Consider the following 27,430-nt stretch of genomic DNA (forward strand, 5'->3'; position numbering starts at 1 on the left):
CTAAATCTATAATTTTATTATCAATTTCTTTCTTCATGGATCCTCTGGGATTTTCTTAGTATAATATCCTATCATCTATAATCATAATTCTGTCTTCTCTGTGCTGATTATGTATATATTTAATTTCATTCTCTTTTCTTATTGCTATAACTAGAACAATATTAAATAACAGTGATAAGAAAAATTTTAAGTCCCTTATCCCTCTTTCTCCATTCATCTTCATATTCCTACTTTCCAATCATTTAGATTCTGGACAATCCCTTCATTTTCCCCTAAGATCTTATTTTTTCTTATCTTCCTCAGTTCTTTCCTTGATTTTTCCTCATTCCCACATAAACGGTCAGCCAAGTTGCAGGATCACCTAAGACTTACCTCAGTTTTTCCAGTTTACAGTTTGCATTTCTTAGTTCCACACAAAGCTTTTCCCAAGGACAACTGGACTTTTTTGGATCCACAAAAAGCTCTTTCAGGTTCTGATTCTTGCTGACCACGGAGAAGAGGTCTTGCCAGATACCATCAGGTAAAACAAAACGACAAGAACTGGAGAGAGAAATGAGATGGGAACTTTACTGTGGGTATTAATGGCACTCAAGTTGCCTCCCAGTATTAATGTGTGGGCCTAGTTATCTGTCCAGAAAAATGAGAAAGTCCTACAGCAAATTACAGTAGTTCTCAGAGAGAATAGACCAGGTGGGATTAGATGCCTGGGTCTCTGAAGGCCAGAACATCTGAAACAAATCCTAACACTAGCCACTGCCAGCTCTACTGGATCTTCACTCACTCACTCCTCCCAGCCCTTTTTTGCACTATCAATATTACCCCAGGCCCCTTAGGGTCAGTGACAAAACTGAAACAACAGTCTGGATCATTCAGCCTGAGTGGAAAAGAAGGAAATCTGAAAGAAATCTAAAATATCTGACATGCTCAGAGGCCCAAAAGTTATAGAGATAGACTCAGTCTGAGAATAAGAGGAAGCTTATACTGAACACATCAGTTGGAAATTTGTGATGCAGACTTGCTATCAGGATAAGAGGATGGACAACAACTCCGAAGGGTTGCAACAGAGAAGAAATGCTTCCCTAGCTGCTACTAAGGCTCATGAGAATATTCAATCCATAATCTCCCCAACCTTAACCAAGATTAAGGGGTAAGACTTTTTTCCTATACATCCCCCACCACTGCTTGGACTTCATTTACTGGTTTTCCCCTTCCAAGTTATCTTCAATTTTTTTGTTGTTGTTGTTGTGATCTCTGTGATTGATGGATGTCACCGTGGACCTCCCACTTTCCTGGATAAGTCCATTGGAAAAGGTCCAGAAATTTTAATAACACATGGAGGAGAGTCATACATGAGGAGGCCAAGGACACCAAAAAGACAGAACTCAGTCTTCTTGTGAGCCTTGTCCTTGGTTTCTCCAGAATCAGCTGAATGCTGTAGCAGATAGCTGATGAAGGAAATCTGCCATTAAAGAGAAAGGGATCAGAGATTGATAGATGAAAATAAGGGGAAAAAACTAAATCCAAAGATCTTAAGGAAAAAATCCTCAGAACTCTTGGCACAAGGGCCACTGAGCAGCCTCTAATGAAGCTGCCGAGGCCAGGGTCCTAAGGAAAACTTCCCTCAACAAAAGAAAGCTTACACTGTATCTACAGGATAACTCACTGTAAGGGTTCGTTCTAGCATGAACATGACTTCCTGTTGACCCATTTCATATGTTCAAGAAAATCCAAGTGAAGATTCCTAGGAATGACACTCAGTGAGCATTAGCCTGATCCCTCTACCTCCAGAGTGGCTTTGGTGTCAGGAGCCTGGCCAAGGGGACTGAATGTTAATTCTGTCATGAATGAGCATGAGACACTTTATCCTTTATGAGTCCTGGAACTGGTGCAAGGGAGAGCATCTCAGAATCCAGCCCAGGACATGAAGAGCAGCTGCCTATCACTAACAGCCATGGGATAAGGCCTGATTTCACTCCATCTTTCCTCCTGCTTTGTCCCCTCAACCAGGGCCATTCTTAAGCCTTATAAAACAGAGGACTGGTGTCACAATTTATTTGTCTAATCAATCACTACCCACAAACTCTTGAAAAAAGAGGGAGTTTTTGAAACATGCACCATAGACCAGATTTTTTTACCTGAACAAAAAGGAAAAGTTGTTGAAAACAGATCTGGAAATTTGAATAATCCATCTTCCCTGCCTCCTGTCCAGTCCCTGTCTTCCTCCCCACTCAGCCATATCTCAGTTACCTGGACAGAATACACTTCAATTAATCTCAGTTAGATATGGACATTCTGTGCACAGGTTTTATAATTTTCTTTTCCTATCATAGATAACAATATATAGCATCATCTATAGAGGAATCTCTTTACTGTCAAGCATAACTTTAATAGCACTAATTAAATCTGGGATAGCTTTAGTAGAATTAACACATAAGTGTTTGAAAAGGACACCACCTCAGTGTTCCACAAATGTACAAGGAAAGGCAAGGTACAGTTATACCTGGTGTTTGGCTCTGCCCCAAAACTCCTGTGTTCCCAGAGAAAAGCCAGGGAGACAGATAATCTGGGTTGGTCCCATGTCTAAACCTGAAAGGACAACACTGGGCTCCCTCATAAGAAAGACCTATAGTTCAATCTGTTTGCTAAGAGTCTAGAAAAGGCTTCAAGACAAAAGAAATGAAGATACTCACAAGAAAATTCTCCAGGCTCTAGGACAGTGCTTAATACAGAAAACTGCATTGAGGGCTTCATAGTGACTGAAAACGTCTACTTTGATTTCGTGGACATTGTTTAGCACCTGGGATGCAAACTCAGCATCTTGTGTTTCATATACAAAAGAATACCATAGTGGTAAATGGGCTGAAGGATACCAGGATCCTTCATAATCTCTCTGATTTTCTCCCTCAGCCCACTGCAGTAACTGTGACTTGATTTCTGGTGACATACTGCATCTGAACTTCTTTTCCAGGTCTCTTGCTGTCTCTGCATTTAAGAAACCAAATAGGAAGCGTACCACCAGTTCCACAAAACTGGCATCATCTCTGCTATACTCCTCCAGAAGTTTTTTGACATCTGGAATGGAGGAGTCAGGTCTCCTCACCCCTTCTTTGTCTGTGCTCATCACATAGAACAAGGCAGCAAAAAACTCTTGAAAACTCAAGTGAATGAAGCTGTAGCAGTTTTCATAGCCACTGTCTTTCTGAAAAATGTTCAAGTTTAAGAAGGCAGAGACATTGACTGCCTCTAAGTCATGTCTCCTCAGGTCCTCCTCCTCAAACAATATTTTCTTCTCCCAGATTCCCTCAGCAGCCAAACTGCAAAGACCCTTCAAGTGCTGAGGTACAAAGGTCTTGTCATCAGGTATGATTGAATTGATATAACACATGTATAGAGCAGTGGTAGTTTTCAAAGCCTGAACAGGATCTCGTCCTTTCTCCTTTTGTTGTTTCAGGCAAGTGCAGACAATCCAGTTCATCAGGGGAACAGAACACATGGTGAACAATACGTTATTGTCTTCTATTAAACTAAAGACTTTTTTACCTAAATCTACATTTCCAAAAAATTTACAGAAATACTCCTTCCTATGTTCCACAGAAAAGCCCAGGATCTCCACATGACGTGGATTCTCTAACAAAGGACTAAATTTCCCCAGAGCAGTGAGTCTAGTAGTGAGCAGCAAGGAGGCTTCAGGGAGCAAGGTTTTCCTTAGTAAACTGCTCAGCAGGAGGGACACTGGCCTCTGCTGCTTCCAATCTTTACAAAGATCAAATCTGTGCTCATTACAAGGGAATTTTAGTTCATCTAAACCATCAATGATGAACAGAAGTCTCTCTGGATGGGACATGATCTCTGTCAAGGGAGCCCATGGATCAGGCCACTCATTCACAATTAAATTAGCAAAACTGATTTTTCTCTCTCCTAATGAGTTCAATTCTCTGCAACTGAGATAGAAAACATAGTTAAATCTCTCCTGGTAGAGATTTTCTTTGGCCCAGTCTAACATCACTTTGATGGCCAGGGTGGTCTTCCCAATCCCAGCAGCCCCCTGTAGCACAACAGTGTGGGGTGGGTCTCCTGTTCTCTGATCAGGATCAAATAAAGCCGACACCTCTATAAACTGTCCTCGCTCTTCTATGACCTGAGAATGTTCCCATCCTTGAGCTAGGAGCTCATGTTGTTTCTCTTCTTTGATACGGAACTCTCGAAGCAGTAGCAGCTGTGTGAATCGTTGGTGAAAGAGTTCATGCTCTCCAGGACGCAAGTTCTTTTCCCTTATGAACTGGAATTTCTCTCTCACTCGTTCTCGGTACTTGATTCTTTCATCTAAAATCATAACAAACAGAGTACAGAAATGTTCAGGATTAAATCTGGGATATCTTTGGGAAAAGTCCCTGAGATAATAGTTTAGGCATCACTGTTCCAAGAATATACATAGAGGTGATGTGGTAACCCTGGTTCTGCTCTCACCTCACATTTGATGGCTCCAAGATAAACCTCCAAATCTGCCTGTAACTCTATTTAAGTGACATTTTTGAAACACAACCTTGACAATAGCACAGCCATGATCAGGAGTCTTCAATTTTTCTTTCTTCCTCATGCAACAAAGTCTAACCATCCCACTAGATTCTCTGAGAACTTCTCTACATGGAAATTCCAGGTACTTAAGTCACCTCTGGGCCCTGCTTACCCAGGCCCATGCAACTTCATTTATTTATTCACCATTAATAGGATTTTCTGCATACAGTATCTCTTATTGTTCACACTATTCCATATCCACTACTGAAATAGTATTTTAGGGGATAAGCATAGAATGAATGTTAAGTGACAATAATATTTTGAGTGGAAGTGCTTAAAGTAGAGGAATGAATGACTATTGCATAGAATTCTATGGTACTTAGGAGAGGAGAACCAATTATCTTGATGACATTGGACAGGATTACTCAAATGTACAATTATTTCTTTATGAAGTGGTCTTGGATTGCCAATGATAGAGAATAGCTATGGTAAATCTTAATATGGAGATCAGTGAACAGGGTAGAACAAAATGACAAACAGGAACAGCAAAAAGAATGTTTCATGGGAGCCAATCTTAGATAGGGGAGAATAGGCTTGGTGTAGCTGGTGCAATGGGAACAGAAACCAAGGAATCTGTCTTTGTGAGATGGTCTAGGATAGACTGATAACCTTGTCACAGGGATGAAATTTCACTCTTAACCAGGATCATTGATGGGCTTCTAGGGGTTACAAAAATCAAGGGGGGGGTCCAGCATTTGAGCTCTCAAGATTGACATACAACAGATACTGAGTGATAAATGGCAACTTGAATTCTCTTTGCCAATGGCACAACCAAAGCACCCAGTAGACCTCTATAGGGGGCAATCAGACCTAGAACAGTTTTTGCTATGGTCATGTATGTATGCATGTATGTATATGTATATGTATGTATATGTGCATATGTGTAAATATGTATGTCCTTCATTGAATGAAGTTAGATTTGAGCGTATGCAAGTTATGCATTTGAACTCTTAGTTCTAATTATACTTGACTTTTCTGAAGCTTTTAACACTTCCCACTGTTTCCTTTGTGGATAATCTCTCTTCTCCTTCCTTCTGAAATATGGCTTTCTATTGGTTTTTTCTTTTGCTTCTCAGACTGCTTTTCTCTAATGAATAACTTTCCTTCTGCCTCTGATTAAATGGATGTGTGCCCACAGACTCTCTCACTTGCCTTCTTTCTAAATATTCTCTCAACATCTCCTGAGCATTTAATAATCTTTATGTTGATTTCTTATAAATATCTACTTATCTTTCATATAAATATATCCATATTTACATATTTACATCTATATAAGGAAAAATAAAAGGCTATAAGTTGTCAGAGTAGAAAGACAGAAATTGATGCATGTATTATAAGGGACTGATTATTGTTTATTGACTAATTATTAAATAATCTTATAGATACATGTATATTTAAGCATAGATATCTAATATATGCACACTTGGGTTTTTGCATGGAAGAACTCTTCTTTCAGGTGAAAAAAGGGTATGCCCTCTGCATTCTCCTGGAAGATTCTTGGTGGCCTTTTCCATCCAGGAAGTTAGGTTATTGGTCATTAGCTAAAGTCTCTATTATCCAAATAGTTTTGAATGAGAAGCAAGGCATAGCTGAGCTTGAAGCCTAAATTCTGCATAGCTACTCATCATTTTCTCCTGTCCCCTGTCCTCTCCAACTTCCCAGAGAAGTTTAAGAACCTGACTCCATTACAATTGCTTCTAGGTGAGAGGAAAAACTGACATAAATTGATCCTAACCACACTGACAATATTTTTGCACCACAGAAAAAGAGTAGATGATGTATACTAATTTATGTTCTAGCTAATATTTTTTGAATTTCCTGTTTCACTGAATCCAGTTTTTGTCCAATTGTTTGCTTGGTTGCTTGGATTTTTTTTTTGGGGGGGGAACACAATAAAAGGTGAAAAGAGAAAGAATAGAAGTGAAAGGAGCACTAGAAAAGAGAACTGGACATGGAGTCAGGACAGAGCTGGATCAGTCCTGCCTTTCACACTATCAGGGGTGGTTCAGGGAAAGGGCCACCAGATTGCCTCCATCTAGTGACCTAGTAAGTCTCTTTTAGTATGGCTCTCTATCTACTGCCCCAACTAGATGCTGTATTAGTGATCAAACCATATTAGGAACCAGAAAGAGAGCTGGAGGTTGAAGACTAGTTAAAATAGAACTTGGTCACTCACCAAAGTGCCCAGGAGACATGGCACCAATAGGGAGGAGATATGGCAGAGAGTAGTCCTAGATCTATCAAGAATACCTCCAGAGGATGCAGGTGAGTCTCAGCATTGTTAATGTTACCCTACCCCCTCAATACATGTATTCTGATCAAATGTTTCACCATATATGTATACACACACACACACACACACACACACACACATATATAAATATAACCTTCTGACCGAAAGTGCATATTTATAGAAGAATGAGTTCCTCTACTTTAGTAAAAATAGAAATGGAGGCTACTAATCTTTCCATAAAGATCTCTATGACTTAATTTTAAAATGTAATATTATTCTTATTTTATTATATTTTTATTGATTTGCTTAAATATTTTCCTATCATTTTAATTTGTTTCAAGCTGTACTCAGAAGTGGGTTGCATGCAACCCAAGGGTCACATTTTTGACACATCTACTCTACATCATTTCTTTGAATGACTTTGATTTGAACTAAGTGTATAATTTTGAATAGTAAAAGTAACCACACTAATGATAGAGGAGTCAAGATCTGTAATGTGCAAAATAGTATGAACCAAAAAGTATATAGAACTTGGAAGGACTTTATGGGAGAACATTCCTGAACTTGTATATATAAATGTAAATGTACATTTTCATGTATGTCAGCATTTAAATGTGTGTGTATGTATTAGATGTCCATGTTTAAATATACATGTATCCATAAGAATATTTAATAATCAGTCAATAAACAATTTATTGGTTGTCTAGTATAGGTCAGACATTATTAATGAATATTAACTAATAATTACTGCTAAGTACTAAAGACACAAAACTAGGTAAAAGACAGTCTTTTCCTTCACAGAACTAACAATGTAGTTGGGGAAATTAGCAAGCAAATATATACAAATGAGATACATATATGCTAAATAGAAAATAATTAAGAGAAGAAAGGCATTAGCATTAAAAGATAGCCAGAAAACTTTAGTGTAAAAGATAGTATTTTAGATGGAACTTAAAGCAAACCAGGAAAACCAGAAGAATTTGATGATGAGGGAAGAGTATTCTTGGCATGAGGTCAGTCAGAGAAAATGCCAAAGAGACTAGAGATGGGAAGTCTTATTCATAGAAAAGTTGGTCAGTGTCACTGGATCAAAGAACATGCTATCACCCTCAGATGAGGTATATTATCTGCTATAACCTCCAATATTTTAATTCAATGAATGGTTGAAAAAGTGTTCCAGGTTGCTGAAGTACATCCCTTTACAGAGACAAACTGAAGACCAAGAAGACAGATGGGGGAAAAAATGAACAGATTTGCACATTGAAAGGGGTTACTGATCTAAAGAGGCTGAAAGAACTGGAGTTGAAACTGATCCAAGAAGCTTTTTAAAATGAAAAGGGGAGGGCGAGAGAGAGAAATCAATATGATGTATCCCTAGTTTATTGTTATTGTTTGTTATTGGTTTTTTTTGCATTTTTGCAAGGCAGTGAGGTTAAGTGATTTACCCAAGGTCACACAGCTAAGCTAACATTGTGTCTGTGGTTAAATTTGAACTCAGATCCTTCTGACTCCAGGGCTGGTGCTCTATCTTTTGTGCCACCCTTCATTCTTGAAACTCACTATGACATCAGGCGTGTCAAGTCATGACATGAAAAAGTGAATAGAATTTTGGGAGGGGGTGCTGTACAAAGTTGTCAACTACACTTTCTCCTCTAGAGTCAATTGAATCCAGTGGTCATCTATGTGCCAGGATAATTGGAGATAATTCTGGATGTCTTGGACTTTTTAAACTAAGATCTTTAACAAGTCTCAGTTTGATTGGGGCAGTGATTGAAGTTAGGCAAGAAATGAGGCAAAGAAAGATCTCTTTTAACTAGACAATCAATATTTAGGATTTCTGGCCAAAAAAGAAATAATTGCAAATTACATTCACTCTGAGCCATCAGAGACCAAACAGTGACCAAGTTGGGCTTGTGCTGGAATGTATTGTTGGTCAATCAATGGGTGTGAAAGTGATTTGGTTTTAAGGCATGATTCTTTTTTTTTTTTTTTTTAGGTTTTTGCAGGGCAAACAGGGTTAAGTGGCTTGCCCAAGGCCACACAGCTAAGTAATTATTAAGTGTCTGAGACTGAACTCAGGTACTCCTGACTCCAGGGCTGGTGCTTTATCCACTATGCCACCTAGCCACCCCAAGGCATGATTCTTAAGTAAGAACTTTATTATTTAACTTTATTAAAACTTTATTTATTTATTAAACTTTATTTATTTATACTCAGATGATCTGGAGAGGGAGAGAGGCAGGGATGGAAAATGAAGGGAGGAAGAAAGGAAGAATGAAGGGCGGGAAGGAAGGAAGAAGGAAGGAAGGAAGAAGAAGGAAGGAAGAAATGAAGAAAGAAACTGGGATGCCCAAATGGAACTACTAGAATTTCTGTTAATAATAATTATTGTGATATGAGATTATAATATATAATTATATTATATGATAATGAATCACAGGAACTTTTGGCACAGAAAAATACCGTAATCTTTTTGTATTGTAAATTATTCAGTACCATGATGGGCATTCTCCATTCTCTATGTGAACTCTATTTCCTGAGCCAATTTGGACTTTTACAGTAAGGCAGACCTTGGTTACCCCCCTTTGGGGCAGGAGCATTCTTGGTCTGCTCATGCTCAGTGAATGCTGTCTTACTTCAAGCTCTAGTTACTCCTTGGGGACCATCTCTGGAGGATTTGCATTGGAAAATACCTGAAGCCAGGTGTTAAACCACTCCCCAAAACCACTTTTGTACCATCCACCAAGGAAATATATTTGAGCAAGGTTCTGCCCAGTCTTGCTCCTCTTTTTCCTACTGACTCAATCCAGCAGTTGCTTCTCCAACTTCTTATCCTTTTACTTCTTATCTCTAAGCTGGATCCACGTGTTCCCACTCAGGCTGCTAGTCCAATATGGCCCTAGCTCCATGTGACTCTATGTTGATCTAAATTTCTGTTCTTTTCACTTTTTCCTTTTTTAAATTGACTATCTCCTTTGCTACTCTCTCAACCATCTCCTTTAATTCAACTCTTTACTCACCTCCTTTCACAGCTTGCAACTCTCTGTTTACCTTTGCTGTTCTCCCCAGTCATCCCTTACCTGTTAAAATATCAAAATTTGATTTCTAGTGACTTTTTCCCTCATTAGGGACCAGCTTTTTCTTGCCTTCACTTTAGCCTTTCTTGACCAAAACTTCTGCTAATCAGTCTGTCATTTAAAAAATCAAGCTACTTCTCCACAGGACCTGTTGTATTAGTTTGTAGATTTTTTTTTGTGGTAACTTATAAACTATTTGTTAACCTGTGAATTAAAGTCTAAGGCTTTTTAACCTCTCTGATCCAGAAAAGGTTGGGTTCTTTACAAAACAAATCCACATAGATCCTTAAGCCCCCTTTCCTAGAAATCCATTTTCTTGCATCTTCAAAAATAATAATCTTTCAATCCCTGGAACATAGTACTTAGGATCATACCCTAAGTGTAGGACCATTCAATTTTTGAAAAAAAAAACCCAAAGCTGAATGCTCTTTATCGAGAAAAAAAATTAACATTTCCTTGATTTGAATCAGGTTACTCCTTCCTTCCACCCCTGGACCTATACCATAAAGCTAATCACTGAGGCAGATTTCAAGTTCTTCTTACATAGAATTTTGCCTGCAAAATTGGTCACTGACTTTCAATTTCTTCTTATTTACCTTCAGCACCTGTATCCTGACTGTTGTCACTTGCAGATCCATGCTCCTAAATAGTGAATTTGCTCATATATATTTCTTCAGTTATCATTCCATACCTTCATTCCACTGATCTGTGTGGTCCTGGCCTGACCACCTTTTCCTTAGTCTGTTAACATATTCCCCTTTTCTTCCCTCTGACTTACCATTGTTCCTTTTCTGATCCCTCCTGGTTGAACTGAATACATCTGAAAAACATGGAGAGAAAGAGACTATTATAATGGGATCCTGGGAATCATTCTCATAAGAGCTTTGGAAAAGGTCCAGGGAAAATCATATGATATAATGATATATTATAATCTCATATCATAATAATTATTATTAACAAAAGGATGAGCTTTCCTATTTGCCTTAGAAGACAGAATTGACTTCTCCAAGGAGAGAAGATGAAGGAGATGGAATAGATATTAGAGAGGAATTGTACTGCCTAGGGAATGTCCGGTGATTAATTAGTCAACAACCATTGATTGCCATGTGTCTAAAACTTTGCTAATTGCTTTAGATTCAAAGAAGGACAAAACAAACAAGAAAAATCTAAACAGTCCCTAGCCCTCAAAGAACTCACATTTTAAAGGGGGAATAACTATAAGAGAGGAATTATAAGCAGTGATAATTCATAATCAAATGCAAGTTTCCAGAAAATGTCTCCCAACTGGTTTCAGAGAAGTATCTCTCTATCTACTTTTAGGATCAGCCTTAGCCTTATCCTCTGCTTTAACTCATATAAACAAAGTTATTCTTTTCCCTTTCTAAATAGTCATTCTAATGGATACTTTCTCTCTTTGGGAAGTTATGGGGAATTTATTCCCTTTTCTCAAGAATGGAATGGCTATTTCCAGGTCAGAGTCAAAGACAAAAATGTCAGATGGGAAATGTAAGGGGATAATAGACAGAGTATGTGGCCATGAGGAGTTCATCCTGAGAGTCATTGAGACCTGGGACAACAGGAATGTCCATACCAGAGTGCTCTGAACTCAGGAAGGAGCTCTGGCCCTTCTCTCTCTTTGTTCTCCTGCCTTTCATCCTTATCTTGTTGAATATTCTCAGGAAGGACCTTTTGTCTTTATCCCTCTGCCTTTCATCCTCATCTTGTTCAAGTGTCCCCAGAAGGAGTTCTGGTACTTATCTCTTTACCTTTCATCTTATCTTGTTGAAGATTCCACATTTTTCCAGGATACAGACCTTTTGTGGCATGCCCATTATACTTTCACAGGCCTGGAGATGAAGAATGCTGATACAAGGGGACTAGGCTTATATATACCCTTATTTCAACTATGTGAGTCAGAGATGTAGCATATACCTGCAATAAACTCCTTGCTTATCTCTCACTGGCTGACTTTCATTATTGAACATGCGGGACATGTCCTGCAGAGCTCCCCTAAGAGTCGTGTGAATTAAACTGAGACCTGGCTGCCCAGAGTGGACCACAACAGGGAAACACCAAGTTCAACTCATCTGCAATTCTTACTGCAATATTTGATTTAGTGCAGGAAGAACTGAGTTCAAATTCGAACAAAGACATTTACTAACTTTTTACTTAACCCTGTTTGTCTTGCATGCAGGATCCTTTCCAATAGTCCAGACAATGTATAAGAGGGGCTTGGCCAGGGAACTATTGTTGACTGATCAATTAGAGCCAGAACTATTTGGATCCCAGGAATAGAAGTAGGAATTGAAAAGGCATGGGGCAACAGGGGCAGATAAGTGGAGCAGTAGATAGAGCCCTGGAGTCAAGAGGACCTGAGTTCAAATCCAGCCTCAGATACATAATAATTATCTAGCTGTGTGACCTTGCATAAGTCACTTAACCCCATTGCCCTGCAAAAAAACAAACCAAAAAAAGGGCATGGGGTAGGGGAGTGGAGGAATGAGGAAGAAATGGAGAGAATTAGTAAGAGATATCAGAGAGGAAAGGAAATGAGAGAAAGGAGAGGGAGGGAAGAAAGTAGGGGAAATGTAAAGGGAGAAGAAAATAGAGAAATGAAGATTAGCTAAAGCTAGTCAGAAGTGATGAGAGAGAGTTTGGGTTATATAAAACATGGGGGGAAAAAGGGAAAATAAGACAGCATGATTAGGTGGCCATAGTAGGAAAGAAAGATCAGAAGATAATATATCCAATAGGCAAAGATTATCTCTCCACACTCACCAACTCGTGGGCCTCTCTCTGCTCCCACAGCTCTCTTAGGCCCATCTCGTGAGAGCCACACTCATATTCTCCAAAATGATGAACCATGACTTCTACCATGACAGTGATATTAGTCTTTTATATCTGACACCTGAGAAATCTCTCTCAAGGGGGGGGGGGGAATTCTCTCTATATATAAAGCTTGAATTTCTTGAGCTCCTAATTGATCAGTTCTTCTAAGTATTGCACTAGTCCGTGACAGACACTCTCAGTATATCTGCCCAGGTCCAGGCTTAATAGCATATAAGTAAAATTGGGGTCAACAGGCCAAAATCACCTTATTATCCTACTTCTTCATTTACTGATTCACTCCTTGATTTTCTGGCAATACCTTCTGCTCAAGGATAGTTCAGGGTCTTCATTATTAAGGGAGGAGCCTAGACAAGCCTAAATTTTTAGTGATCCTTCAGTGAAATCATATGTTCCTCCCCTCTAGTCTCCTACTCTAATATCACTTTCTCATATTCTAAACTTTACTCTTGTCTACTAGTTCATTTCACAGTCTTTTAGAGATTTCCTAAACTGCTCAATCTCAAACACTTCTACAAACCTGCAGGTCTCAGTACAGGAGAAAAATATAAAGTAGAAAGAGTGGGGATATCCCACAAACCAAGAAATTTGTCCCCATAAGCAAGAGTCCGGGTTATGATTCTGGTTCTCCCTTTCTTATCTACTCAAGACCAATAATGAAAGGCAATGTTTCTTAATACACAATTTTACTTCCTCATCACACCACTCAGTGAGAGGTTACAGAATTAGAATATGAGACTCCTAGGTGGATAAAGGAGGCCTGAACCTGGGAATAAGATTTGAGCATATTTTCATATAACAAAGAGATGGAAATTAAGAGAGACCAGGTTTGAATCATACTCTTGGAAATGACCTTGGATAATGGCTTCAACATTCTAGACCTCAATTTCCTCATATATAATATAAAACAGGTTAACACTTAATAATGCATTGAAGTTAACAATGGTCATTAGATACATTTTTATTTGACCCTCACCACAATCTAGATCTTAATTTCCTCAGTTATGATATAGTAATGGTTAACATATAAATATACATTGAGGTTTACAAATCTCTTTACATATATTTTCTCATTTGACCTTCACCCTACCAACCCAAGTATTACTTAAATATAATGAAAGTAAGTCTCAAACTTTTAGCAAATTGCCCAAAGTTACATATCTAGTATGTATCAGAGGAAGTATTCAAATTCAAGTCCCTTTCAAGTGATTTATGCTGTACTAAATGTATTCCAAAGTTCTTCCAGTACCAAATTCTCTCACAATTATAGTGACAGAAAAAGCTCCAGGCTTGTTCCAAATCTAAGATTCTATTATTTGCAAAAACTATGTTCAATCTTGACACAGAAGAGGTAAAAGTTGTAGGGGCTCTGATTTGGAAAAGGGGGTTCTGTGCTCAGTACTCTAATAGGTTTGATCCACATAGACATTCACAAGATAAAGTCCCAAATCTTTCCATCTTCTATTCATGTGTTGTCTTAATATGTTTAACTTGAAATTTCCATATTACTGGTGACTAAGGCTCCCTCTTTCCCTTTTCATAATCTTAACAATGGTCTTAAAATCTTCCTGCTAGATCCCAATTCACTCAGCCTTAATAATTTAAGTGTAGATAGAACAATTATATTCCCTATTCTCAAATCTTACTCCCCTCTGAAGATACCTATGAAAGAAAGAAAGAAAGAGAGAGAGAGAGAGAGAGAAAGAGAGAGAGAGAGAGAGAGAGAGAGAAGAAGAAAGGAAGGAAGAAAAAAGGAAGAAAGGAAGGGAGAAGGAGAAGAGGAAGAAATGGAGAGGGGAAAGAAGGAATGATGGGGAGAAAAAGAGGGGAAGAAAGAAGAAAAAATAAAAATAAAAAAGTAAAATAAGCAGAGCATGGAAAATAATATACAAAACTATTACAACAATATCAATGGAAAAAAATAAAATTTAAAAAAAACCCTGAATGTTACAAAACTATAACCAAAGTTGTTTGTCCTTCATTTTTCAAAGAAGACCAGAGAGGTGATGCCATGACAAGCACATGAATTAAATTTGAGTGAGGGGGTGCTGTACTAAATCACCAGCCTCACTTTCTCCTCCAGGTTCTAGATGCTGGGAATCAGGATTAAGTGACCTGCCCAAGGACACACAAGTTAGTAAGTGTCTGAGGCAGAATTCTAACTCCTATCCTCCTGATTCCAAGGCCAGTGCTGTATCCATTGCACCACCTAGCTGCCATGATCAAAGTTAGGCCCAAGAGGAGATAAGGAAAGGTACCTCTAGCTCCTTCAATCCTCCTTTTGAGATTTTGGACAATGATTTTTGCCCTTTTAAAGCCTTCCAGATTGGGGGGGGGGGCAGCTAGGTGGCACAGCGAATAGAGCACCGACCCTGGAGCCAGGAGGTCCTGAGTTCAAATCCAGCCTCCAATCCTTACTAATTACCTAGCTGTGTGACCTTGGCAAGTCACTTAATCCTATTGCCTTGTATAAAAACAAAAAAGCCTAAAACCTTCCAGATAATCAGATTATAAATAGAAACGTGAATATAAAATGTCAACTTAAGAACAAAAGCTTGCCTTAAAATTCCTATCAAGATAGCTCCTAAGGCTATCTTCAGGTTTGAAAGGTCTTTAGGATAGCTGATAGGGCACTGTCTAGTAAAATGTCTCATATTCTACTTCCAGTTTATTTCTGAATTGTCTTTACCTCTTCCTGGGTTGGGGGGGAGTAGAATATTAGATGATATTTCAGATCCTACCTTCTAATAGTCAAAACTATAAAAACCCTCACTATAGGAATCTATTTTAGGGTTGGGGTTTTTTGGCTCTTTAACTAGACCCTCCCCACATACCTACATAATCCACAAAATTATAGAAATATTAATCAATGTGTTTAACCTGTTTTGCTTTTGTTCTTTCTTAAGGCTAAACTCTGGTAGTTAGCATTTGTTCCTTAATAGGACCAAATGTGAAGTTATCAAATATCTAATCTAATTATTGTTTTTCTGACTAGAATTCATTAAGAACCCCTCCTCATTTGAGAGGACCCCTTCACAAGGAGAACTATATATGTAGAAAAATTCAAATAATGTCAAACTTTTTCATTATTTGTTAGTTTTTCTGAACTTCTCTTATTCTGTCTGGGAGTAGGGTCTTTAGAAGCTCATGGCATTCACATTGACAAGTATAGAAAAGTAAAAGATATCAATAATTGTTTTTTTCTTTGAAAAGATGCCCTAGTATAGCTGAGCCATGATGGACAGCATGGATTTTGGGGGGAATCCTAGAGATGGCTGTGGTTTTTTAAGTGAGAAAATCACTAGACTCTCTGATACAGTAGTATGAAAATAAGTTTAAATTTTAATTCACAGGTTATTGCAAAAGCTCACAGGCTAAGTTCTTTAGCAAGGTAAAAAAAATGAATTTTTAAGAAGATGCTAAGTTTAAGCAAATGAGAAACAACTATGAGCTGGGCTGGTGAGAACTAAGTATAAGGAAAAATACAGTTATAAACACTGAAATTAAACAGCTGGACTAATTAGCTAAAGACAGTTAAATTCAGCAGTTTGGAGGTCTTCGAAATTCTTATAGGAAAGTGTAGCCCACCTCCTGTTCAGGAAGAAAGCCAAGGGAGAGGTTAGGGTGGCATCAGGAGGGACAAAGGAGGTGCTTAATGCATGACATAAGGTTCTGTTTCTGTACAAGCCTGAAGGAGTAAAAATTATAGATTAGCCTTGAGTTCTTAAATTAAGTTTAGGAATTTACAGTAACTCAGTTAAAGGTGTCAGTTTGACTCAGAGTTAGAGTCTTTATAATTTCAATGTAGTATATTAAGGAATTTGTGATGCCTGCTGAGATAACTAGGAGACAATAGTTTAGAAAGGATTAAAGAACAGAACTAGAACATAGTCAATATTGGAAAGCTAAGAGTTTCAAAGGATTAACTGTTTCTAACAGAGTGTCTATTTGCTTGGGTACATTCTTTGCTTATAGGTTTTTCTGTTAGAAACAATACAGAGAAAGGAAAGATTTGTCTCAATACAGAAAAAAGGGAAAAAAAAGATTACAATATTTTTCTGCTCAAAGTTCCCCTGCTTTACTAAGATTAGTCAGGAACACTAGCTTATTTTCTAGTACTGTGTTTTCTCCCTATTAATGAGGGATAACAGTATTTCTATTACCTTCAACTGTTCAGAGAAAACTGTTTCACAGTTTTCCAACATATCCTTACCTTTAGTATCATTTATCATCGGTCTCAGAGGACCAGATCTCTTACATCCTCTGAGTTTCTCTTAGGATCTTAGAAAACAGGGCTGACATATTGACTAAATAAAAGAGTGGGGGGGGGAGTTCAACCTCTGAGGCTGCACAAAAATCATGAGGAAGGTTTTGGTTACCTCCTAATAATTTGTAGTTCATTACTAAATGTTGGGGAAAAATGACCTTGAGGTGTTTACAATCTACTGAAGGGGACAAAACACATTTACAAAGTAGTAAAGACAAAGTATTTTGAACAGGGAGAAACTAGAAATTTAAGGAATCAGGACAAGTGATAATACCAGAGAAGAGCCTCCTTTCCTTATCTTTCTCCCAACTCCCCCCCTCCAACCAGGACTATTTTGGGGAACAATGCGGCACTTAATTCCTCAAATCAGCCACCTGACTCCCCAGAATTAAGGACCATTTAACCCAGCAACCAGATGTGATATAAACTTCCTTAGTGTCTCAGGAGAATTTTGCTAAGATTATAAGAGGAGTCCTGGGTTGATATTCTTTATCCCTTCCTATGACCACATTAATGTGACACGGTTGTCAGGACGAAGGATGTTTTAGTCCAGAAGGCAGAAACCCTGTCCATGAGTGCCTGGTGAATTGATGGGGAGTTTTTACTTTTTTAATGATTAATTTCAGATGTTTAAAATCAAGGCTGATATTCGGCAAACAAAACTTTTACACATAGTTCCTGTTTTACAACAGGAAGTTTTAAGAGTTTGAGGGTTTTACAATTTTTACAACTAGTATTTCTGACAAAAGACTCATTTCTAAAATATAGAGAGAACTGAGTCAAATTTTCAAAAAAAAACCATTCCCCAATTGACAAATGGTCAAAGGATATGCAAAGGCAATTTACAGATGAGGAAATCAAACCAGTCCATACTCATATGAAAAATTGCTTTAAATCATTACTTATTAGAGAAATTCAAATTAAAGCATCTCTGAGGTACTACCTCATACCTCTCAGACTGGCCTATATGACCAGAAAGGACAATGATCAATGTTGGAAGGGATATGGGAAATCTGGGACACTAATACATTGTTGGTGGAGCTGTGAACTCATTCAACCTTTCTGGAGAGCAATTTGGAATTATGCTCAAAGGGCAACAAAAAATGTGCACACCCTTTAATCCAGCAATACCACTACTGGATCTATACCCTGAAGAGATTATGAAAAAGGGCAAAAACATCACTTGTATAAAAATATTCATAGCAGCACTGTTTGTGGCGGCAAAGTATTGGAAATTAGGCAAATGTCCTTCAGTTGGGGAATGGCTTAATAAACTGTGGTATATGTATGCCATGGAACACTATTGTTCTATTAGAAACCAGGAGGGATGGGAATTCAGGGAAGTGTGGAAGGATTTACATGAACTCATGCTGAGTGAAATGAGCAGAACCAGAAAAATATTGTACACCCTAACAGCAACATGGGGTGATGGACTTGCTCATTCCACCAGTGCAACAATCAGGGACAATTTTGGGCTATCTGCCATGGAGAATACCATCTGTATACAGAGAAAGAATTGTTGAGTTTAAACAAAGACCAAAGACTATTACCTTTAATTTATTTATTTTTTATTTTTTTTAGGTTTTTTTTTTCAAGGCAAATGGGGTTAAGTGGCTTGCCCAAGGCCACACAGCTAGGTAATTATTAAGTGTCTGAGGCTGGATTTGAACCCAGGTACTCCTGACTCCAAGGCCAGTGCTTTATCCACTACGCCACCTAGCCGCCCCTATTACCTTTAATTTAGAAAAAAAAAAGTTATCCTGTTATGTAATTTTGCTATCTCTTGTACTTTATTTTTCTTTCTTTAGGATATGATTTTTCTCTCATCACATTCAACTTAGATCAATGTTTACCATGGAAACAATGCAAAGACTAACCGACTGCCTTCTGTGGGGGGTGGGGGGGAGGGAAGCAAGATTAGGAGAAAAATTGTAAAACTCAAAATAAATAAAATCTTTCTTAAAAAATAATAAAAAAAAATTTTTAAAGAGTTTAAGGGTTTTAGAGTTCATGCTTTCTGGTAAGGCTGAACTAGTCTTGAGAAACCCAGTGAGTGATAGGGTCACAAATATCACACTGTTGCAAAGATCCTACTTCACTGTCTTCAACTTTAGAACTTTAAATGACAATTCTTATTTTTTCCTGTTTCTTCTCTCCCCCTTATTGGAAGTACTTCAATATCAAGTCCTAGATGGAAGTGGGAATAGATGTACAGAGGTTATGGTTCAGCCCTGTAGTTTGCATCCCTAGGGGGTAACATTTTGATAATAACCCACTAAAGTTTGGGACAGCCAGATGACACAATGGATAGAACTCTGAACTTGCAAACAGGAAGACTCCCAGCAGTTTTGTGATCCTGGACAAGTCCCTTCCCTGTTTACCTCAATTTCCCCATCTTTGAAATGAAGAGGAGAGCAAAATGAGAAAACACTCTTGTGACTTTGCTAAGAAAACCCCAAGTGTTTCATAAAGAGTTTTTATCCACAATACAAGGCTATTTAAAACAATCACATTCTTTCTCATCCTTGCAATTTTGAATGCCATCTAATTGGTCTCTTGCACTCCTTAAAAAAACAAAACAAAAATTCCATCCTTGCTCCTGACTCACCGAAGTCTCCAAGGAATTGTCTTGGATTCAACAATCTAATCATTCTCTTTCTGGGACATAATCCTTGTGCTGAGATACAATACTTTATCAAAACCTTGCACATTCAAGGCAGCTAGATGGTACAGTGGATAGAGCACTGGAAGTGGAGTCATGAGGATCTGAGTTTAAATTCAGACCCTTAATAATTACCAACTTGGTGGTCTTGTGCAAATCACTTAAGCACATTGCTTTGCATAACAAAACAAAACAAAAAACCTTACACATTCATTCTACTTATTTCTCCATCACCTTTTCTCCTTTTCTCAACTGAGATCACAGCTGAAATCTTTTTCCATTAGCTTTATTCTCCCACATCTATTATCTCCCTTTCTTTTCCATTCTGTCCCCCCACTTACTGGAATCTCCTGAACATTCTCTTGTTACCAGCAAACTCTCCTCATGGCCCACATGTTCCTCATCTCCAGTTTCAGGGAACAGTGACTAGACTCCCCTACTCCCATCTTGATTGTGTCTAATCTGATATATTTTAATTTGGAATTAATATTTCTAAACTATACTTCTGATTTAAAATTGGTTTATAAATACTTAGCTGAGATCTGGAAACCTGGAATGTAGATCTGGATGCTGACTTTTGCCCTAGTCAGAAATTGTGTCCTTATTAATAGAGACCTGAAGATAGACACTGCCTCTGTCTCATTAATCCATTTCTTCTTATTGACATATAGAATTCTCAATCTGAGTTTTTTAGTGTGGAAAGATGAGCAAAAAATGCTGATTTTAGTGATTATTGATCTGTGTCCCCAGAAAATCCTAATTCTTATCTGTTTTGTATAATGGAACAGACTTTGTAAAACAGGACACAAAAGTTGTAAGCTAAGTTCTGTGACATCTTTATGCAATATGTGGAACCTAATTGGTTGGCCATCAAAATTCTTATGGTTCTTTGTTTAAATCCTATAAATATTGATTATTCACTTACTTCGGTGACTGGCATTTGTAAAGATGCCATCCACCCATGGGTCTTGGTAAAATCTTAGAGAATAAAGCTTCAGTTATAAAACTAACATTGTTATTTCATTTTAGCCTCACAATTACCAGCTGTTAGGGAAAAACATACAGGTGACTCTCCCTCCTTCCCTATCTCTGCCCCATGTCATATATCCCAACGGGATCCTCTTATAATAAAAGTCAAAGTTATTAAGTAGCTATGACACATCAAACACTGGAGAAGGAGATGCAGCTACAAGCGCAAAAATGAAATGTTTCCTGCCCTGAAGATCCATACATTCTTTAGAGACAAACTACTTTTAAACACAAGATCCATACAAATTGAATATAATTTTGGTCTGGGAGAAGCCCTGGAAGAGGATTCCAAGGTAGGAAGCAGGGAGGAGGAAAAGAAAAAAGGGAGAAAAGCCCCGGAGTTGCACAAGTGGGAGGGGAAGCCCCTAGCCCTCAGGCGGACCCTTACCCATCCGGGCTCGCTCTAACAGCTCCATCTGGCCCATCTTCTCCCACACGATCAGAGCCAGCTCCCAAGCCTCTTGCTCCGTCAGTAAACTGACCAGGAGATCGGCCACTTTGGCACGATTGGCCCCCTCCAGGAGACCCCGGGGAATATAATCCAGCAGGAACAACTTGAACTTCTCCAGCTCCTCTGACGTCAGGTGCTCCAGGTGCTGAAGCAGCCGGCCGCGGACAGTCTCCTCCATGGCGGCCCCCTCCCCTGCCCTGCCTCAGACTAAGGGGAACTAGAGCGAAAGAGAAAGTGGTCTGGGGCCGGAAACAAGCCCTAGCTCTAGGCCAAGTCTCTCAAATTCGGAGCTAAAGAGCAGCAACGTGGCCCTATCCATTCCCCTAGAGGGGAAGGGAAAATTATAACTGGGAGCAGAGAATGCAAAGTTAATAAATTCTTATGTTTTCCCCTCACTTCACACATGCCAAATCTAGATGTTTCTACTTCCAAGTTCAAAGTGTCTCCTTTTGCCAAGTAAATATTTTCAGTCTGTTTTTTTTAAAGAACTTGTAAATATGAGATCTAGTCTAATTCTTTTCAAGTGATTTTGCTTCTAATTAATATTAAGTTCTACCAAATGATTCACCAGTATTCAGGTAAACCAAACTCTTAAAATGAAATTTGCCTATTTTTTAATCAAAAATATTTTGTTTACTTCTTTCTGAGGCAAATTCTTTGCCAAGGTAATTTAAACACGACTTGAAATAATTCTTCAGCACCAGATGTGGCTGGTTTTCAGAGCACAGACAACAAAAATATTAACATTATTTACAATCTTCATTCATATTAACCAAAAATACCATTCCTGTCCAGGGAGCACAAGAAATCTGGTTTGACTAAAATTGATTTCAGTCCCAGACTGGGTGTCTTACAACTGTTAAGGAAAGACTTATACCTTCAGGTCTAAGAAACATAATCAATAAAAATGATATGCATGATAGCTCTGACAAAAGTGGCCTTACTCTTCAACATTCAGATTTATAGAGCCTAAAGTTTAGTCAGCAAGGACAGGGCAGTTTTGTTTCCAAAATAAACAGTCCCTGACTCTGTTTAGGAGACCCCTGGAAGTCTTTTGAAGAAAAGCTTTTCTGAGCCCAATGCTTACCTGCTAGTCACTGTCAGAATTCAAGATTTAAATCAGCACCTTTAAATGTTAAGGGCAAAAGATGGTATTCACTGCACCAAATTTTGGGCACAATTCTGTGTAAACCAATTTGTTTATTTTACCATTTTCATTATTTAAGTCTTTTCAACCTTGGAGAATTGTCTTGATCATCTTGTCTGTCCCTGTCCCCATGCCCTCAAATGTATCTTCTATCATAAGGTGACTTGAGACATTTCCAGGATTTTTGCTGCTCCTTTCCTCACTTGGCCACTCCCCTAAAAGACTGACAGGGCTTCCTTCCTGTCCTTAATATCAATCTTGAATACAAAAGAGGGCACTACCCATGATTGGCTACTGAGACCCTCCAGTCATTAGTAACCAACTCACCAAACCTTGGTTCTTTTCCTCTCAGAAGGTTCATTTCTCTACAAGTGAAACAGAAAACATAGTGGAACTTGTCCTGTTAGAGATTTCCTTCTACTCAATTCACATCACCCTTTTGCAACCAGTGTTTTTTCCAATTCCAGCCAGGAATGGATTAGTGACCAAATTTTTCCATAACTTCTCTAACATTGATCATTTTCCTTTTTGGTCATTTTAGTCAGTGTGGGAGATGTGAGCTTGTAACTCAGAGCAGTTTTAGTTTGCATTTCTCTAATCAATAATGACTGGGAATAAGTTTTATATTACTAGAGATAGTTTTAAGTTCTTCATTTGAATACTGCCTCAATAGAATGACTATAATTTTTATAAATTTGTCTCAGTTCATATATTTTAGAAATGAGTTCTTCATAAGAAACACTATTTGTGAAAATAGTTTCCCAACTTTTTGCATTCTATTGTTGGTTTCATATGTTTTGTTTATGCAAAAACTTTTTTAAATTTAATGTTGTCCATATTGTCCATTTTGCAATTTATTATGTTCTCTACCGCTTGTGTAGTTATAAACTATCCCCATTCCATAAATCTGACAGAACTATTCCTTGTTTTCCTTGTTCTTCTAAATATCTTAGTGTATCACCCTTTATGTCTGAATCCTGGACCCATTTTCACCTTATTTTATTATAGGATGTACAATGTTGGTCTATGCCTAGTTTCTGCCATAGTATTTTCCAATTTTTCCAGCAGTTTTTGCAAATAGTGAATTCTTATCCCAAAAGTCTAGATTCTTTGGTTTTATCAAATAGTAAATTACCATAGTCTAACTACTCTTTCTTTTGTACCTAATCTATTGTAGTGATCTACTTCTTTCTTTATTTCTTAGCCAGTAACAGTTCTGATGAATGTTGCTTTCTAATATAGTTTTAAAATCTCATATAGCTAGGCCACCATCCCTTGCATTTTTTTCATTAATTCCTTTGATATTTTTGATCATTTGTTCCTCCAGTTGAATTTTGTTTCTATTTTTCCTAGCTCTGTCCCTCCCCCAATTTGGTAGTGAGTAAGAAATTTAATTTGGGTAAAATTGTCATTTTATTATATTAGCTTGGCATAACCATGAGTAATTAATTTTTTTTCAATTGTTTAGGTCTGGCTTTATTTCTATGAAAAGTATTTTGTGATTATTATACTTTCTGGATTTATCTTGAAAGATAGATTTGCAAGTATTTTATGTAGTCTACAATTACTTTAAATGGAATCTCTCTATGCCTTGTTGTTGGGTTTCATTGATAATATGTATAAATGCTGAAGATTTATGTAGGTTTATTTAATAAACTGTAACTTTGTTAAATTTTCTAATTGTTTCAAATAAATTTTATCTGAATTTTTAGGTTTCTCTAAGTACACCATCATATCACCTGCAAGGAGTAAGAGTTTTGTTTCCTCATTGCCTTTTCAAATTCTTTCAATTTCTTTTTCTTTTCTTATTGCTAAACTTAACATTTCTAATATAATATTGAATATCATAATATTGGGCATAATGGGCATGCTTTTTTCACTCCTGATATTGCTGGTAATGCCTCTAGTTTATATCAATTACATATAAAGCTTGTTGATAGTTTTAGAGAGATACAGCTTATCATGTTAAAGAAAAGTACCTTCATTCCTATACTCTCATGTTTTTTAATAGGAATGTGTGCTATATTTTATCAAAGTCTTTTATAGGAGCTATTCAGATGATCATATGATTTCTGTTAATTTTGTTATAAATATGGTCAAATATTTTGATTGTCTTTCTAATACTGAACCATTCCTACATACCTAGTATAAATTCTACCAGATTCACAGTGTATTATCCTATTGTTATAATCTCTTTGGTAAAATGTCATCATGGTCTATAATATTTTTTCTTATCTGGCTCTTTATGGTTTAGGTATCAGCACCATGTTGGTGTCATAAAAGGAATTTGACAGAACTTCTTTACCTATTATTTCAAATAATTTATATAGAATTAGAATTAATATTTCTTTAAAAGTTTAGTAGAATTCATTTGTAAGTCCATTAGATGGATAAGATTTTTCTTAAAGAAAAGACATTTGTTAAACAATTCATTGATGGATTGTTCAACTTCTTTATCAGAAATGAGAGTATTTATTTATTTACTTGTCTGCTAATCTAGACAATTTATATGTTTGTGAACATTCATCCTATTTCAATTAGATTGTCATTATTATTTTTTTTTTAGGTTTTTGCAAGGCAAACAGGGTTAAGTGGCTTGCCCAAGGCCACACAGCTAGGTAATTATTAAGTGTCTGAGACCGGATTTGAACCCAGGTACTCCTGACTCCAAGGCCAGTGCTTTATCCACTACACCACCTAGCTGCCCCTAGATTGTCATTATTGGCATACAATTGGGCAAAGTAGCTCTGGATTATTACTTTAATTTCCTCCTCATTAGTGGTTATTTCACCTTTTTCCTTTTTTAAAACCTGATAATTTGGACTTCTTTTTTCTTTAAATCAAATTAACCAAAATTTGTCTACTTTGTTATTTTTTTTCATAGAGTCCACTCTTGGGTTTATTTTTTAGTACAACAGTTTTTTTTTTATTTTTCAATATTATTAATATCTTCTTTGATTTTCAGAATTTCTAATTTAATATTTAATTGGAGATTTTAATTTTTCTTTTTCTAGCTTTTTAAGATGCATTATCAATTAATTAGGCTCCTCTTTTCTGATTTATTCAAATATATATATATATACATATATATATGTATATATATATATACACTAATATGAATCAAGGCTCTTTTTTTTTTGGTAGATGAATCAAGACTCTTAACAGAATTCAGATTCACAAAATCCAGAGAACAAAGGAGAAGAATATCTACCAACAAGGTCTGTCTCAGGGTAAGTGGATGAGCTGGGGGCAGAGAGAAGAGAGCCAGAGCAGAGACAGTAGGGTGAGACCTGGGACAAACCTGAGAAAAACCTTGGAAATTTTGGCTTTGTGAGTGGGCAGGAGATCTCTAGGGCAGCAGCTAGACATCAATCCAGCCAGCTCTACTAGCTTGGAAGACCAGGGCCAGGAGCCCATATTTTCAGCAGAGTCCCCATGTTTCCATTTGAGTCCCCTCCCTCTATCCCTATAGGAGAAAGTGACTCTTCCCAGAATAAGCACAGTAACAGACCCCACCCCCAAGCTCAGGTGTGGTCAGCAAATCTCTCTCAATAGAATAAGGGGATTAACTATATAGCCCAAGGGCACAGCCCACATTGTGCTATCTTTATCCAGACTCTGCTGTTCACCTACAACACCCCCCCCCCCCCCAGGCTGAGGGAGTGGGCCACATCTCCAGGTCACAGACACTCCAGAGGGAGCTTCTAGTATCCCCTGCTGACCCACCCACTTGGAGTTACTAAGACCAGTGAGCAAAGCCTCTAAAATGTTCAAAACCAAAGGTCTGTGAACCAGCATCTCCCCCAACACAAGATCATAGGAAAACTATGAAAAACCAGTAGAAAAGGGAGTCCATTGAAAGTTAACTCCAAGCCTAACACAGAGAGAGTTAGAATTTCTGAGGAGAATATGAATTGGCCTCCAGCCCAGATAGATTTCTTAGAAGAGATTAGGAAGGAGAAGAAAATTCAATTGAAAAAATTGGGAAAAGAAACCCAAGAAAAAATAAGCACCCTGCCACAAGAAAACAAATCCTTGGAAAATATAACTGGACAAATGAAAAAAAGAAAATAACTCTCAAAACCCACAATTGAGCAAATGGAAAACACTTTCAAAAATAGAAATGACCAAATGCAAAAGGGTTGCAAAAAGTAAATGAAGAATATTCTGTTAAAAAAAAGGACTGGAATCCATGGAAACTAATGACTTCATGAGAAAACAAAATTCAAAATAATCAAATAATCAAAAAAAGAAGAAAATATAAAACACTTCATTGGCAAAACCTAGGGACAACTTAAGAATCATTGGACTTCCTGAGCACATTGAGGATAAAAACAAGCATGGTCTCAATATTTCAGGATCTATTGAAGGAAAATTGCCCTGATATTATGGGAACAGAGGACAAAATAGTTAGTGAAAGAATACATCGATCCCTTCCTGAAAGGGATACCCAGATGAAAATATCAAGAAATATTGTGGCTAAATTCCAGAACTATGAGATAAAAGAGGAAATCCTGCAAGCAGTCAAAAGGAAAAAAAATTAGATACTAAAGAACCACAGTAAGAATAAAACAGGACCTGGCTGCATCAACATTAAGGGATTGAAAGGCCTGGAATACAATATTCTGAAGAACAAAGGAGCTTGCAATGCAGGCAAGAATTCACTGTCCTGCATAACTGAGTCTTCTCTTCCAGGGGAAAGGATAGACATTTAATGAAATAGGAGACTTCCAACTTTTCCTGATGAAAAGACCAGAACTAAATAGAAAATTGAGTAGACCCAAGAGACACATGAAAAGGTAAGATGAAACTGGTTATATCCCCACTCGAGAGAAAGATTCTCAAAACTCTTGAGAATTGTAACCTATTAGAGAGAATATACTTAGCCAGAAGTAATGGACCCTCATGACTTGTCCGTGACTCTGATAAAATGATTTAAAAACAATATCTCCTTAAAGAAAGGGGGACAGTAAAGAGATGGGAGGATGGAGGAAATTGAATGGGGTAAAAATCACATTACCTGAAGAGCTACAAAAGACCTATTGCAATAAAAGGAAAGAAGGGAGGAGGCAGGAACTGCATGGATCTTACTCTCCTTAGATATGGCTCAAAGGATTAATACAGATACTCAGTTAAGGAACT

The 27,430-nt window shown here is 37.5% G+C and overlaps 1 protein-coding gene across 3 annotated transcripts in view; it reads right to left on the minus strand.

Annotated features, from left to right (window-relative positions):
• Positions 1–21,537, minus strand: part of LOC141508602 (NACHT, LRR and PYD domains-containing protein 12-like) — a 122,879-nt gene extending 101,342 nt beyond the window's left edge. The window contains exons 1-4 of one of the 3 annotated variants that reach the window (XM_074217381.1): positions 21,079–21,533; positions 10,664–10,705; positions 2,691–4,323; positions 373–540 (exon numbers count right to left, since the gene is read on the minus strand). In XM_074217381.1, the coding sequence (XP_074073482.1) occupies positions 373–540; positions 2,691–4,323; positions 10,664–10,705; positions 21,079–21,319 (2,084 nt within the window). In that variant the 5' untranslated portion in view covers positions 21,320–21,533. Of the gene's footprint in view, positions 1–372; positions 541–2,690; positions 4,324–10,663; positions 10,706–21,078 lie in introns of all 3 variants that reach the window. The other 2 variants (XM_074217380.1, XM_074217382.1) reach the window with 2 other exon arrangements.
• Between the last annotated feature and the right edge of the window lie 5,893 nt (positions 21,538–27,430).

The sequence above is a fragment of the Macrotis lagotis genome, chromosome 1 (assembly GCF_037893015.1).
Source record: "Macrotis lagotis isolate mMagLag1 chromosome 1, bilby.v1.9.chrom.fasta, whole genome shotgun sequence".
NCBI lineage: Eukaryota > Metazoa > Chordata > Mammalia > Peramelemorphia > Peramelidae > Macrotis > Macrotis lagotis.